The sequence below is a fragment of the Anabrus simplex genome, chromosome 6, assembly GCF_040414725.1.
Source record: "Anabrus simplex isolate iqAnaSimp1 chromosome 6, ASM4041472v1, whole genome shotgun sequence".
Lineage (NCBI taxonomy): Eukaryota > Metazoa > Arthropoda > Insecta > Orthoptera > Tettigoniidae > Anabrus > Anabrus simplex.
Genome location: NC_090270.1, coordinates 349,042,246 through 349,055,090, shown reverse-complemented (window position 1 = coordinate 349,055,090; position 12,845 = coordinate 349,042,246). Strand labels below are relative to the sequence as shown.

Sequence of the window (12,845 nt, the reverse complement as noted above, 5' to 3'; positions counted from 1 at the left end):
TGTGTTCCTGATAAGAAAAGGTGGAAGTTGTTTTGGATGATCAGATACTTGTTCAGATTGGGGAGAAGTTTGTTGGTGAACCACAGATTTCCTACTCTCAGCAGACCTACTAGAATTCTCTTCTGTTTTTAAGTTTACTACCAGCTGTGATCTGAAGTCACTGTCACACGAGGACGCAGGATGTTTGTGATGTATCAGTCTGCCGTCAGGGCTCTCTCAGTGACTACTAGGAATGACCTGAAGTCACTGTCACTCGAGGACGCAGGATGTCTGTGATGTACAGTCTGCTGTCAGGGCTCTCTCAGTGACTACCAGCTGTGATCTGAGGTCACTGTCACACGAGGACACAGGATGTCTGTGATGTACAGTCTGCTGTCAGAGCTCTCTCAGTGATTACCAGCTGTGATCTGAGGTCACTGTCACACGAGGACGCAGGATGTCTGTGATGTACAGTCTGCTGTCAGAGCTCTCTCAGTGATTACCAGCTGTGATCTGAGGTCACTGTCACACGAGGACGCAGGATGTCTGTGATGTACAGTCTGCTGTCAGAGCTCTCTCAGTGATTACCAGCTGTGAACTGAAGTCACTGTCACACGAGGACACAGGATGTCTGTGACATATCAGTCTGCTGTCAGGGCTCTCTCAGTGACTACTAGGCATGACCTGAAGTCACTGTCACACGAGGATGCAGGATGTCTGTGATTGCTGTCAGGGCTCTCTCAGTGACTACCAGCTGTGATCTGAGGTCACTGTCACACGAGGACACAGAATGTCTGTGACATATCAGTCTGCTGTCAACGCTCTCTCATTGACTACTAGGCTTGACCTGAAGTCACTGTCACACGAGGACACAGGATGTCTGTGACGTATCAGTCTGCTGTCAGGGCTCTCTCAGTGACTACCAGCTGTGATCTGAGGTCACTGTCACACGAGGATGCTGGATGTCTGTGATGTATCAGTCTGATGTCAGGGCTCTCTCAGTGACTACCAGCTGTGATCTGAAGTCACTGTCACACGAGGATGCAGGATGTCTGTGATTGCTGTCAGGGCTCTCTCAGTGACTACCAGCTGTGATCTGAAGTCATGGCTTGCCATACCACGATGCTCCAAGCCATTGGAAGAACCAGAGCTCTTCCCAGGTCGCCATCATACTCTCAGACGATGGTGCAGCTCCCGCTCATGGCACCACTCCAAATGCAGCCATTTTGCAGCCTATACATGGGACAGTAATTCCCTGCTCTGGCTGTTGCTAGACTCTGACCAATATTGCAGGATGGTGCAGATGTGACGGGATTACATTGTGCGATCATCCCTTGTGGTACGGCAATCTTGAAGACAAGTATGATTGCCCGCGCAGTCCTTCAGCGTGTTACTGTTGCATCCGAATGCCCCACAAATCTGGATATTGCACAATTCGACCAGGCGGCCAATTGGCCACCCACAAGGACGTCCTTTTCAAACTTTGTCAGGTGCTGATAATGCTGTCCCATGTGAGTACACGGTACCTCCATGTCCTTCACAGCGATCGCGCGACATCGGGTGCTGTTATGGCCGTGGTAGCAGTACTAAACACTCATTGACTCTGGCAACATTTGTACATGTTACAGAGAATTCCAATTGTAATCACTTACGTTACATTAAAATACGACCATTTCTTCTGGGTGCTTCAAGTTTTTTGTCAGGCAGTGTAGATAAGGAGGAAATTATAACATTGACTAATATAATGTGGGAAATATTCTTGAATTGATGCATGTTGTAACGTGTCTATGCTCTGGTGCAGATCTTTTCTTGTCTCTCTCAAAATGTTGTTTGAAGTGATGTGGGGTCACCTTGGTCCTCTCTGACGCAGCAGGAGCCAGTTCTGTTTCCCCTCGCCATCCAAATTCATGCAAGTATGAAGAATGAGATTTCCACCTAATCAATACTTTGTTACAAAATGTTTGAAGTTGTCTGCATTGAAACAGTACCGGTTTCGACCTGTAAAAAGGTCATCATCAGCTGTTGGTGAACCTGCTTAACAGCGATAGTACGTAAAACATTACTAAAACTAATTTAACAAGAATTTAACAAGAATGCCTTATTCAGCAGGTTCACCAACAGCTGATGATGACCTTTTTACAGGTCAAAACCGGTACTGTTTCAATGCAGACAACTTCAAACATTTTGTAACAAAGTATTGATTAGGTGGAAATCTCATTCTTCATACTTGCATTCTTAATTCATCAATACGGACAATGAAGCTGATAGATTATAGTATCCAAATTCATCTCACTGTTCGTGACATCAACAGTTCAGTGGTTTGGCAAAGGCTCAATCCATCCTGCTGCTGTTAGGGAGAACAAGTGAAGCAAAATTCTTGGAGCCTAAAATTTAATCATTATGCTTTTTTTCCTTTCTGTTCTTTCTGAGGAGTTAGTGGAGGAGAATAATGAACTCTGCGATGTTGGGTAAGAGAAGTAGAGGGAGACAAAACATTGCGAGGGTTAGACTCATGTTTCATGGAACTAAATGCAGCTTGGGAATTATAGAGGAGCTTCGTTAATTCACACAGAAAATGCTGGAAGGCATAAGAATGGTGTTATTTATACATTGTTTTATTTATCTTTCCAGGATTTGAAGAAGAATCATGACAATGAAGCATGGGTGAGAACTGAAACCATCTTAAAGGAGTAAGTAATCTGAAATTGATATTTTGCATGTCATCATCATCATCCTAAACCATCTTCAGTTTCCCGGGTGTGGTATATGAGCCTCCTCCATCTCATCCTGTCCTTGTACCATTCTTCCTCCACCAACTTGTCCCAATCATGACCTCTCAGCATTACATCGCTCTTAACTAAATCTATCCATTTCCTTCGTGGCCTTCCCACGGGTTTTCTTCCTTCTACCTTTCTGTCAAATTCCTTCCTTGATGGTTATGAATTTCATGTTTTTGGTCCGTATTGAACAATATATAAGTAATAATAATAATAACTTAAATGTTTCCACCTTTTCAATACAATATATTCACAAATTTACAAAATTATACGGTACTAGTTTCGACCCATCTAGGGGTCATCATCAGCCGTATTTGAGCAAAGATCATTTGTGGCGAAATCCTAAGACAGTATTATTTTAAAGAATAACAAGTGAAATGAGATGTTATGGTAATAGTTAATAATACAAGGAATATACATAATAAGAGGTTTTTAACAAAGAATCAAGTATAAATGGGGTGTTGTAAAAATTATAATCATGGAAATCAGTAAGTTCTTGTATTGAAATGAAATATGGCTTAGGAAGAGGGCTTAAGGTGGGGCTGAAGGGTGCGGGAGAAAGTGTAATTGTTTTGGAAAAGTACCTTTGATTAAATTTAGGATTGAGTTTAGGTTGGCTGCATTATTGTTTCTGAGGAAAGTGATAAATAGATCGAAGAGTATGTTGGGTTTCTCTGAGATTTCATTGAGATTGTGACTGGCATTAAAGTATTGGTCTAGGTGTATGTAGTAATTTTCCATTATGTTCAGTAAAGGGCCCTTGTTTGCTAATACGAGGATGTCCATGTCTTGTTCAATATTGGTGAAATTATGGTTATAATCTTGCATGTGTTGGCCGATGGCTGAAAACTTGTTGTATTTTATTGCGTTAGTGTGCTCGTGGTATCTGATAATGAAGTTTCTCCCGGTTTGCCCGATGTAGGTTTTTTTACAGGTGGTACATTTGATCCTATAAACTCCTGATTTTAAAAAACTGCTGGTCTTGTTGATGTGTGAAGTATTGTATAAAACATTCATGTTCTTATTGTTGGTTTTGAAGGCTATTTTAACGCCTTGTTTCTTAAAGATGTTGGTTAACTTGTAGATATCATTGTTGAACGTGAAGGTGGAAAATGTTAGAGGTTTGGTTATTTCTTTTTTGAGGGTAGTTTTTGGGCGATGTTTGTGTTTATTGATTATCCTTTCTATAAAATGATTGCTGAAGCCGTTGAATTTTGCGATTCCGCGGATTGTGTTGAGTTCGTTTTTTAGATCTTTATTGGACATAGGTATGCTGAAGGCTCGGTGAACTAGGCTGTTGTATGTGGCTCGTTTGTGGGACTGGGGGTGCACTGAATCTTGGCGAATGGTGGAGGCTGTTTGAGTGGGTTTTCTGAAAATTCTATAACTGAAAGAATCTGAGTTTCTAGTGATGGTTAAATCTAGAAAGTTGATTTTTTGATTTGATTCGGATTCTAGATTTAACCATCACTAGAAACTCAGATTCTTTCAGTTATAGAATTTTCAGAAAACCCACTCAAACAGCCTCCACCATTCGCCAAGATTCAGTGCACCCCCAGTCCCACAAACGAGCCACATACAACAGCCTAGTTCACCGAGCCTTCAGCATACCTATGTCCAATAAAGATCTAAAAAACGAACTCAACACAATCCGCGGAATCGCAAAATTCAACGGCTTCAGCAATCATTTTATAGAAAGGATAATCAATAAACACAAACATCGCCCAAAAACTACCCTCAAAAAAGAAATAACCAAACCTCTAACATTTTCCACCTTCACGTTCAACAATGATATCTACAAGTTAACCAACATCTTTAAGAAACAAGGCGTTAAAATAGCCTTCAAAACCAACAATAAGAACATGAATGTTTTATACAATACTTCACACATCAACAAGACCAGCAGTTTTTTAAAATCAGGAGTTTATAGGATCAAATGTACCACCTGTAAAAAAACCTACATCGGGCAAACCGGGAGAAACTTCATTATCAGATACCACGAGCACACTAACGCAATAAAATACAACAAGTTTTCAGCCATCGGCCAACACATGCAAGATTATAACCATAATTTCACCAATATTGAACAAGACATGGACATCCTCGTATTAGCAAACAAGGGCCCTTTACTGAACATAATGGAAAATTACTACATACACCTAGACCAATACTTTAATGCCAGTCACAATCTCAATGAAATCTCAGAGAAACCCAACATACTCTTCGATCTATTTATCACTTTCCTCAGAAACAATAATGCAGCCAACCTAAACTCAATCCTAAATTTAATCAAAGGTACTTTTCCAAAACAATTACACTTTCTCCCGCACCCTTCAGCCCCACCTTAAGCCCTCTTCCTTAGCCATATTTCATTTCAATACAAGAACTTACTGATTTCCATGATTATAATTTTTACAACACCCCATTTATACTTGATTCTTTGTTAAAAACCTCTTATTATGTATATTCCTTGTATTATTAACTATTACCATAACATCTCATTTCACTTGTTATTCTTTAAAATAATACTGTCTTAGGATTTCGCCACAAATGATCTTTGCTCAAATACGGCTGATGATGACCCCTAGATGGGTCGAAACTAGTACCGTATAATTTTGTAAATTTGTGAATATATTGTATTGAAAAGGTGGAAACATTTAAGTTATTATTATTATTACTTAAATTCCTTCCTTGCAGTTCTGTTTACTGGCATCCTCTTCATGTGACCAAACCACTTCAGTCTTGATATCTGAATCTTATTTAGGAGAGAATTGTCTATTCCTACTTCTTCTCTAATTTTCTTATTCCTAATCTTGTCTTTCCTGGTTTTCTGGATCATAGTGCGTAGGAATTTCATTTCAGCTGCCTGAAGTTTGGAATTCTCTCTATTGGTCAGTGTTGTGGTTTCGAGACTGTATGTAAGAATTGGGTTATAATAGGACTTGTACAATGTCATTTTTGTTTTCATGGGTATTTGCTCATCCCACAGCAGGTGTCTTACCTGGTGGTAGAATTGTGTTGCCTTATTGATTCGATTGTTCACCTCATGTTTTGCTAGGTTGTCATTTGATATAACGCTACCCAAGTATTTGAAAACTGGAACGCTGTCCAGTTGAGCTTCATTTAGCATGACTATTGGTTCTGCTCCTTCCCCATACACTTTCATCACCACCGTCTTGGTCTTGCTGATGTTTAAACCATATTTCTTAAACTCCTCATTCCAGCTTTGTATTCTCTCTCCCAATTCATCTTCTGAGTCACTCCAGATCGCAACATCATCTGCAAATGTGAAGGCTTTGATATCTCCATGTTCTTTCCTTTTAATAGATTTCATTACTACATCCATTACAATAATAAATAGAAGTAGTGAAAATGAGCTGCCCTGCTGCACTCCTCTCTTTGTTTCAAACCAGTCCGACAAACCACATCCTACTTGAATACAGCTTCTGTTCCCACTATACAACTATACAACTTTGTCTATGAGGCTGTCTCGCACTTGAAGTTCTTTCATGCATTGCCAAATTCTTTCCCTTGGTACACTGTCGTGTGCTTTCTCAATGTCCAAAAATATTAGGAATAAAGGCTTGTTCTTCTCCCAGTATTTTTCCATTAGCATCCTAATTGCAAATATAAGGTCTGTAGTTGACCTTCCTGGTCTGAAACCGTACTGCTCTTCTTCCAAAATTGGTTCAACAATATCTCTGATTCTGGTCTCTATTATTTTTTCCAATATTTTCAGGACATGAGACAGTAGTGTGATACCACGGTAATTAGTACATTTTCGTCGGCTTCCTGTCTTGAACAGAGGTATAATGATGCCCATCTTCCAGTCCTCAGGAATAGTATTTTCCTCCCATATCTTGTTGAGCAGTCTATAGAGCCATTGGATTCCTGGAACTCCCGCTGCTTTCAGCATATCTGCACTTAGTTCATCTACGCCCACTGCCTTTCCTTTCTTCATGCTCTTGAGCGCATTTTCAACCTCAAGCCATGTAATTGGTGGTTCAGTTGTGGTTCCTCGACTTGGCTCTCCTCTATCCGTTGTTACGTTTTCTGTATCTCCATTACGCAGCTTTTCGAAATAGATCTTGAGTTCTTGTTTAATTTCTCCCTCTTCTTGTGCCAGAGTTCCATCATCACGTTCTATTGCTTTTATAGTCTCTTGATCCCTTCGCTTGTTTTTCACTACTCTGCATGTATGTAAAAAATTTATTTCTAGGTGAGCAAATATAGCTTTACAAGTGACAAGCTTTAACAGCTTCATTTCAAGTAATACTAATCCCGTATTGAGTATAATCAATTAGTGAATATTCAAGATAAACTTAAATATTATAACTAAGTGTGCATCTTACTTACTCGGTACAAGTGAGACCTTCTCCGCACATCGGGGCCAATAATAAGGAATAAAATTATATCCATTACCACAAAGAACTTTGCCACTACAGCCCCGAGCTAACTTTAAATTCTAAAGCATTCAATATATTATACTATCTAAGGAATGCATATTAAAGTTTTAACAAATCTTTCATCAAGAGATACAAATCAAGTATGCTATTTACAACAATTGATCATTTAACATTTTATAAAGAAAAACTGGCATTTTTCCAAGAATATCAACAAGAGTAAAATGAACAAGTTAACTGTTTTATCTATCATAAGACTTACAATTTTAACAAAATTTCAGAGATCTTATTTTACACTGACTGACAGAGCAAATGCAACACCAAGAAGGAGTGGTTCGAAAGGGATGAAAGTTGGGGGAAAAACAGAGACGGCACGGACGAATAATTGATGTTTATTTCAAACCGATATGCAGGTTACACAATGCGCACGGCATCGACTCAGTAGGATGTAGGACCACCGCGAGCGGCGATGCACGCAGAAACACGTCGAGGTACAGAGTCAATAAGAGTGCGGATGGTGTCCTGAGGGATGGTTCTCCATTCTCTGTCAATCATTTGCCACAGTTGGTCGTCCGTACGAGGCTGGGGCAGAGTTTGCAAACGGCGTCCAATGAGATCCCACACGTGTTCGATTGGTGAGGGATCCGGAGAGTACGCTGGCCACGGAAGCATCTGTACACCTCGTAGAGCCTGTTGGGAGATGCGAGCAGTGTGTGGGCGGGCATTATCCTGCTGAAACAGAGCATTGGGCAGCCCCTGAAGGTACGGGAGTGCCACCGGCCACAGCACATGCTGCACGTAGCGGTGGGCATTTAACGTGCCTTGAATACGCACTAGAGGTGACGTGGAATCATACGCAATAGCGCCCCAAACCATGATGTCGCGTTGTCTAGCGGTAGGGCGCTCCACAGTTACTGCCGGATTTGACCTTTCTCCACGCCGACGTCACACTCGTCTGCGGTGACTATCACTGACAGAACAGAAGCGTGACTCATCGGAGAACACGACGTTCCGCCATTCCCTCATCCAAGTCACTCTAGCCCGGCACCATGCCAGGCGTGCATGTCTATGCTGTGGAGTCAATGGTAGTCTTCTGAGCGGACGCCGGGAGTGCAGGCCTCCTTCAAGCAATCGACGGGAAATTGTTCTGGTCGATATTGGAACAGCCAGGGTGTCTTGCACATGCTGAAGAATGGCGGTTGACGTGGCGTGCGGGGCTGCCACCGCTTGGCGGCAGATGCGCCGATCCTCGCGTGCTGAAGTCACTCAGGCTGCGCCTGGACCCCTCGCACGTGCCACATGTCCCTGCACCAACCATCTTCGCCACAGGCGCTGCACCGTGGACACATCCCTATGGGTATCGGCTGCGATTTGATGAAGCGACCAACCTGCCCTTCTCAGCCCGATCACCATACCCCTCGTAAAGTCGTCTGTCTGCTGGAAATGCCTCCGTTGACGGCGGCCTGGCATTCTTAGCTATACACGTGTCCTGTGGCACACGACAACACGTTCTACAATGACTGTCGGCTGAGAAATCACGGTACAAAGTGGGCCATTCGCCAACGCCAACGCCGTGTCCCATTTATCGTTCGCTACGTGCGCAGCACAGTGGCACATTTCACATCATGAGCATACCTCAGTGACGTCAGTCTACCCTGCAATTGGCATAAAGTTCTGACCACTCCTTCTTGGTGTTGCATTTGCTCTGTCAGTCAGTGTAAATGTCGTAACCATACATCAATATTTGAATGTGTCTTTCCAATTTTAATAATATCTATTTTGTATTTCTGATATATTAATGTTAATTTATTATTAGCTGATGAGGTCCCTTAGGGGACGAAACATATACTAAGTATAATAAATTATATATTGTATTGCCTCTTCTGCGAACCATGTGACCTTGCCGCGGTGGGGAGGCTTGCGTGTCCCAATGATGCAGATAGCCAAGCTGCAGGTGCGACCATATCGGATGGGGGTATCTGTTGAGAGACCAGACTAACGAATGGTTCATCGAAAGGGGGGAAGCAGCCTTTCGGTAGTTGCAAGAGCGGCAGTCTAGATGATTGACTGATACGGCCTTGTAATAATACTCAACATGGCTTAGCTGTGTTGATACTGCTACACGGCTGAAAGCAACGGGAAACTACAGCCGTAACTACCTCCCGAGGACATGCAGCTCTCTCTGTATGAATGATGTACTGATGATGGCTTCCTCCCGGGTAAAATGTTCCGGAGGTAAACTAGTCCCCCATTCGGATCTCCGGGTGGGGACTACACGAGAGGGGGCAATCATCAGAAAGATGGATACTGACATTCTGCGAGTTGGAGCGTGGAATATTTGAAGTTTGAATCATTGCGGTAGGTTAGAGAATCTGAAAATGGAGATGGATAGACTAAAGTTAGATGTAGTTGGTATAAGTGAAGTATGTTGGCAGGAAGAACAGGATTTCTGGTCAGGTGGCTACCGAATTATCAACACAAAATCAAACAGGGGAAATGTAGGAGTTGGTTTAATAATGAATAAGAAAATAGGGCAGCGGGTAATCTACTACAACCAGCATAGTGAAAGAAGTATTGTCGTCAAGACAGACACCAAACCAATGCCCACCACAATAGTGCAGGTCTATATGCCTACTAGTTCAGCGGATGATGAGGAAATCGAAAGAACATATGAAGAGATAGAAGATTTAATGCAATATGTAAAAGGTGACAAGAATCTAATTGTGATGGGAGACTGGAATGCACTTTTAGGCCAAAGAAGAGAATGTAGTACAGTAGGAGAATTTGGATTGGGACAAAGGAACGAAAGAGAAAGTCGGCTGGTTGAATTCTGCACTGATCATAATTTAGTCCTTGCCAATACTTGGTTTAAACACCACAAACGACGGCTGCATGCATGGACGAGACCAGGAGACACTGGAAGGTATCAAATAGACTTCATTATGATTAGGCAGAGATTCAGAAACCAGGTGTGGGATTGCAAAACTTTCTCAGGAGCAGACGTGGACTCTGACCACAACTTGTTGGTCATGAAATGCCATCTGAAGTTGAAGAAATTGAAGAAAGGAAAGAATGCAAAAAGATGGGATTTAGACAAGTTGAAAGAAAAGAGTGTGAGGGATTGTTTCAAGGAACATGTTGCACAAGAACTAAATGAAAAGGCTGAAGGAAACACTATAGAGGAAGAGTGGAGAGTCATGAAAAATGAAGTTGGTAGGGCTGCTGAAGAAATGTTAGGAAGGGAGAAAAGATCAACTAAGAACCAGTGGATAATTCAGGAGATACTAGACCTGATTGATGAACAACGAAAATACAAGAATGCTAGAAATGAAAAGGGCAGAAAAGAATACAGGCGATTAAAGAACCAAGTGGATAGAAAGTGCAAGGTAGCTAAGGAAGAATGGCTGAAGGAGAAGTGCAAGGATGTCGAAGGTTGTATGGTCTTGGGAAAGGTAGATGCTGCATACAGGAAAATCAAGGAAAACTTTGGAGAAAGGAAATCTAGGTGTATGAATAGTAAATGCTCAGATGGAAAGCAGAAAGATGGCAGGAGCATATCCAACAGTTGTATCAAAGTAAACATGTAGATAATTTGGTTCTGGAACAAGAAGAGGCTGTTAACGCTGATGAAATGGGAGACCCAGTTTTGAGGTCAGAGTTTGACAGAGCTGTGAGTGACCTAAATCGGAACAAGGCACCTGGAATTGATGACATTCCCTCTGAATTACTGACTGCCTTAGGAGAAACCAGCATGGCAAGGTTATTTCATTTAGTGTGCAAGATGTATGAGACAGGCGAAGTCCCATCTGATTTTCGGCAGAATGTTGTTATACGTATTCCCAAGAAAGCCGGTGCTGACAGGTGTGAGAATTACCGCACCATTAGTTTAGTATCACATGCCTGCAAAATTTTAACATGTATTATTTACAGAAGAATGGAAAAACAAGTTGAAGGTGAGTTGGGAGAAGATCAGTTTGGCTTCAGAAGAAATGTAGGAACACGTGAAGCAATTCTGACTTTATATCTGATCTTAGAGGATCGAATCAAGTAGGACAAGCCCACGTACATGGCATTCGTAGATCTAGAAAAGGCATTCGATAATGTTGATTGGACCAAGCTATTTATGATTCTGAAGATGATAGGGATCAGATACCGAGAACGAAGAATTATCTACAATCTTTATAAAAATCAGTCTGCAGTGATAAGAATCGAGGGCTTTGAAAAAGAAGTAGCAGTCCAGAAAGGAGTGAGGCAAGGCTGCAGTTCGTCCCCCCTCCTTTTCAATGTTTACATAGAACAGGCAGTAAAGGAAATCAAAGAGAAATTTGGAAAGGGAATCACAGTCCAAGGAGAGGAAATCAAAACCTTGAGATTTGCCGATGATATTGTTATTTTATCTGAGACTGCAGAAGATCTCGAGAAGTTGCTGAATGGTATGGATGAAGTCTTGGGTAAGGAGTACAAGATGAAAATAAATAAGTCCAAAACAAAAGTAATGGAGTGCAGTCGAACGAAGGCAGGTGATGCGGGAAATATTAGATTAGGAAATGAAGTCTTAAAGGAAGTAGATGAATATTGTTACTTGGGTAGTAAAATAACTAACGATGGCGGAAGTAAGGAGGACATAAAATGCAGACTAGCACAAGCAAGGAAGAGCTTTCTGAAGAAAAGAAATTTGCTCACTTCAAACATTGATATCGGAATTAGAAAGATGTTTTTGAAGACTTTCGTGTGGATCATGGCATTGTATGGAAGTGAAACATGGACGATAACTAGCTCAGAAAGAAAGAGAATAGAAGCTTTTGAAATGTGGTGTTACAGAAGAATGTTGAAGGTGAGATGGATAGATCGAATCACAAATGAAGGGATACTGAATCGAATTGGTGAGAGTAGATCGATTTGGCTAAATTTGACGAGAAGAAGAGACAGAATTATAGGACACATCTTAAGACACCCAGGACTTGTTCAGTTGGTTTTAGAAGGAAGTGTAGGTGGTAAGAACGGTAGGGGTAGACCAAGGTATGAATATGACAAGCAGATTAGAGCAGATGTAGGATGCAGTAGTTATGTAGAAATGAAAAGTTAGCACAGGATAGGGTGGCATGGACAGCTGCATCAAACCAGTCTATGGACTAATGACTCAAACTCCAATATATTGTATTGAATAGGCGGACCACTTATAATATTTAAGTTTATCTTGAATACTCCCTAATTAAATATAGCTTTTACATACTAAAACTTTTATCTTGGTTCCATATTGATGTTGAGGACAATACACTATTTAATCAGATAAAATACAAGCAATTATTATTACATGTTTCATCTACCTAATTGACATCTTCAGCTATACAAGTACTAAACCATTATTACATTTAGGTTATTAAAAAGAGAACAATGGGAATTAAAATATCCATAGGATAACTAATGCATGACCCATTGAAGCTGGAATGAACCTCCAAATTAAAATTCATGAAAGAGAAAGTACATCTGTCGAGTCGTACAAACATATTTTTGGCACAGCAAACCAACCACATGAAAATCTTCAAATTGTTCATTCATATATTAATACACAGTCTTCATGTACTAAGGAACCAAATTAAACGTGTCTCATGTAGCAGAGCGTGGATCATTTGTAGCGAACCGCTGTGCCTTTAAGATCTTGCAAACTGATAACACGTGTGATATA

The 12,845-nt window shown here is 41.2% G+C and overlaps 1 protein-coding gene across 1 annotated transcript in view; it reads left to right on the top strand.

Moving 5' to 3' along the window:
* Positions 1-12,845, top strand: part of LOC136875825 (gastrula zinc finger protein XlCGF8.2DB) — a 110,459-nt gene that overhangs the window by 76,522 nt on the left and 21,092 nt on the right. Inside the window, exon 4 of the mRNA XM_067149448.2 lies at positions 2,611-2,669. Within this exon, the coding sequence (XP_067005549.2) occupies positions 2,611-2,669 (59 nt within the window). The remainder of the gene's footprint in view (positions 1-2,610; positions 2,670-12,845) is intronic.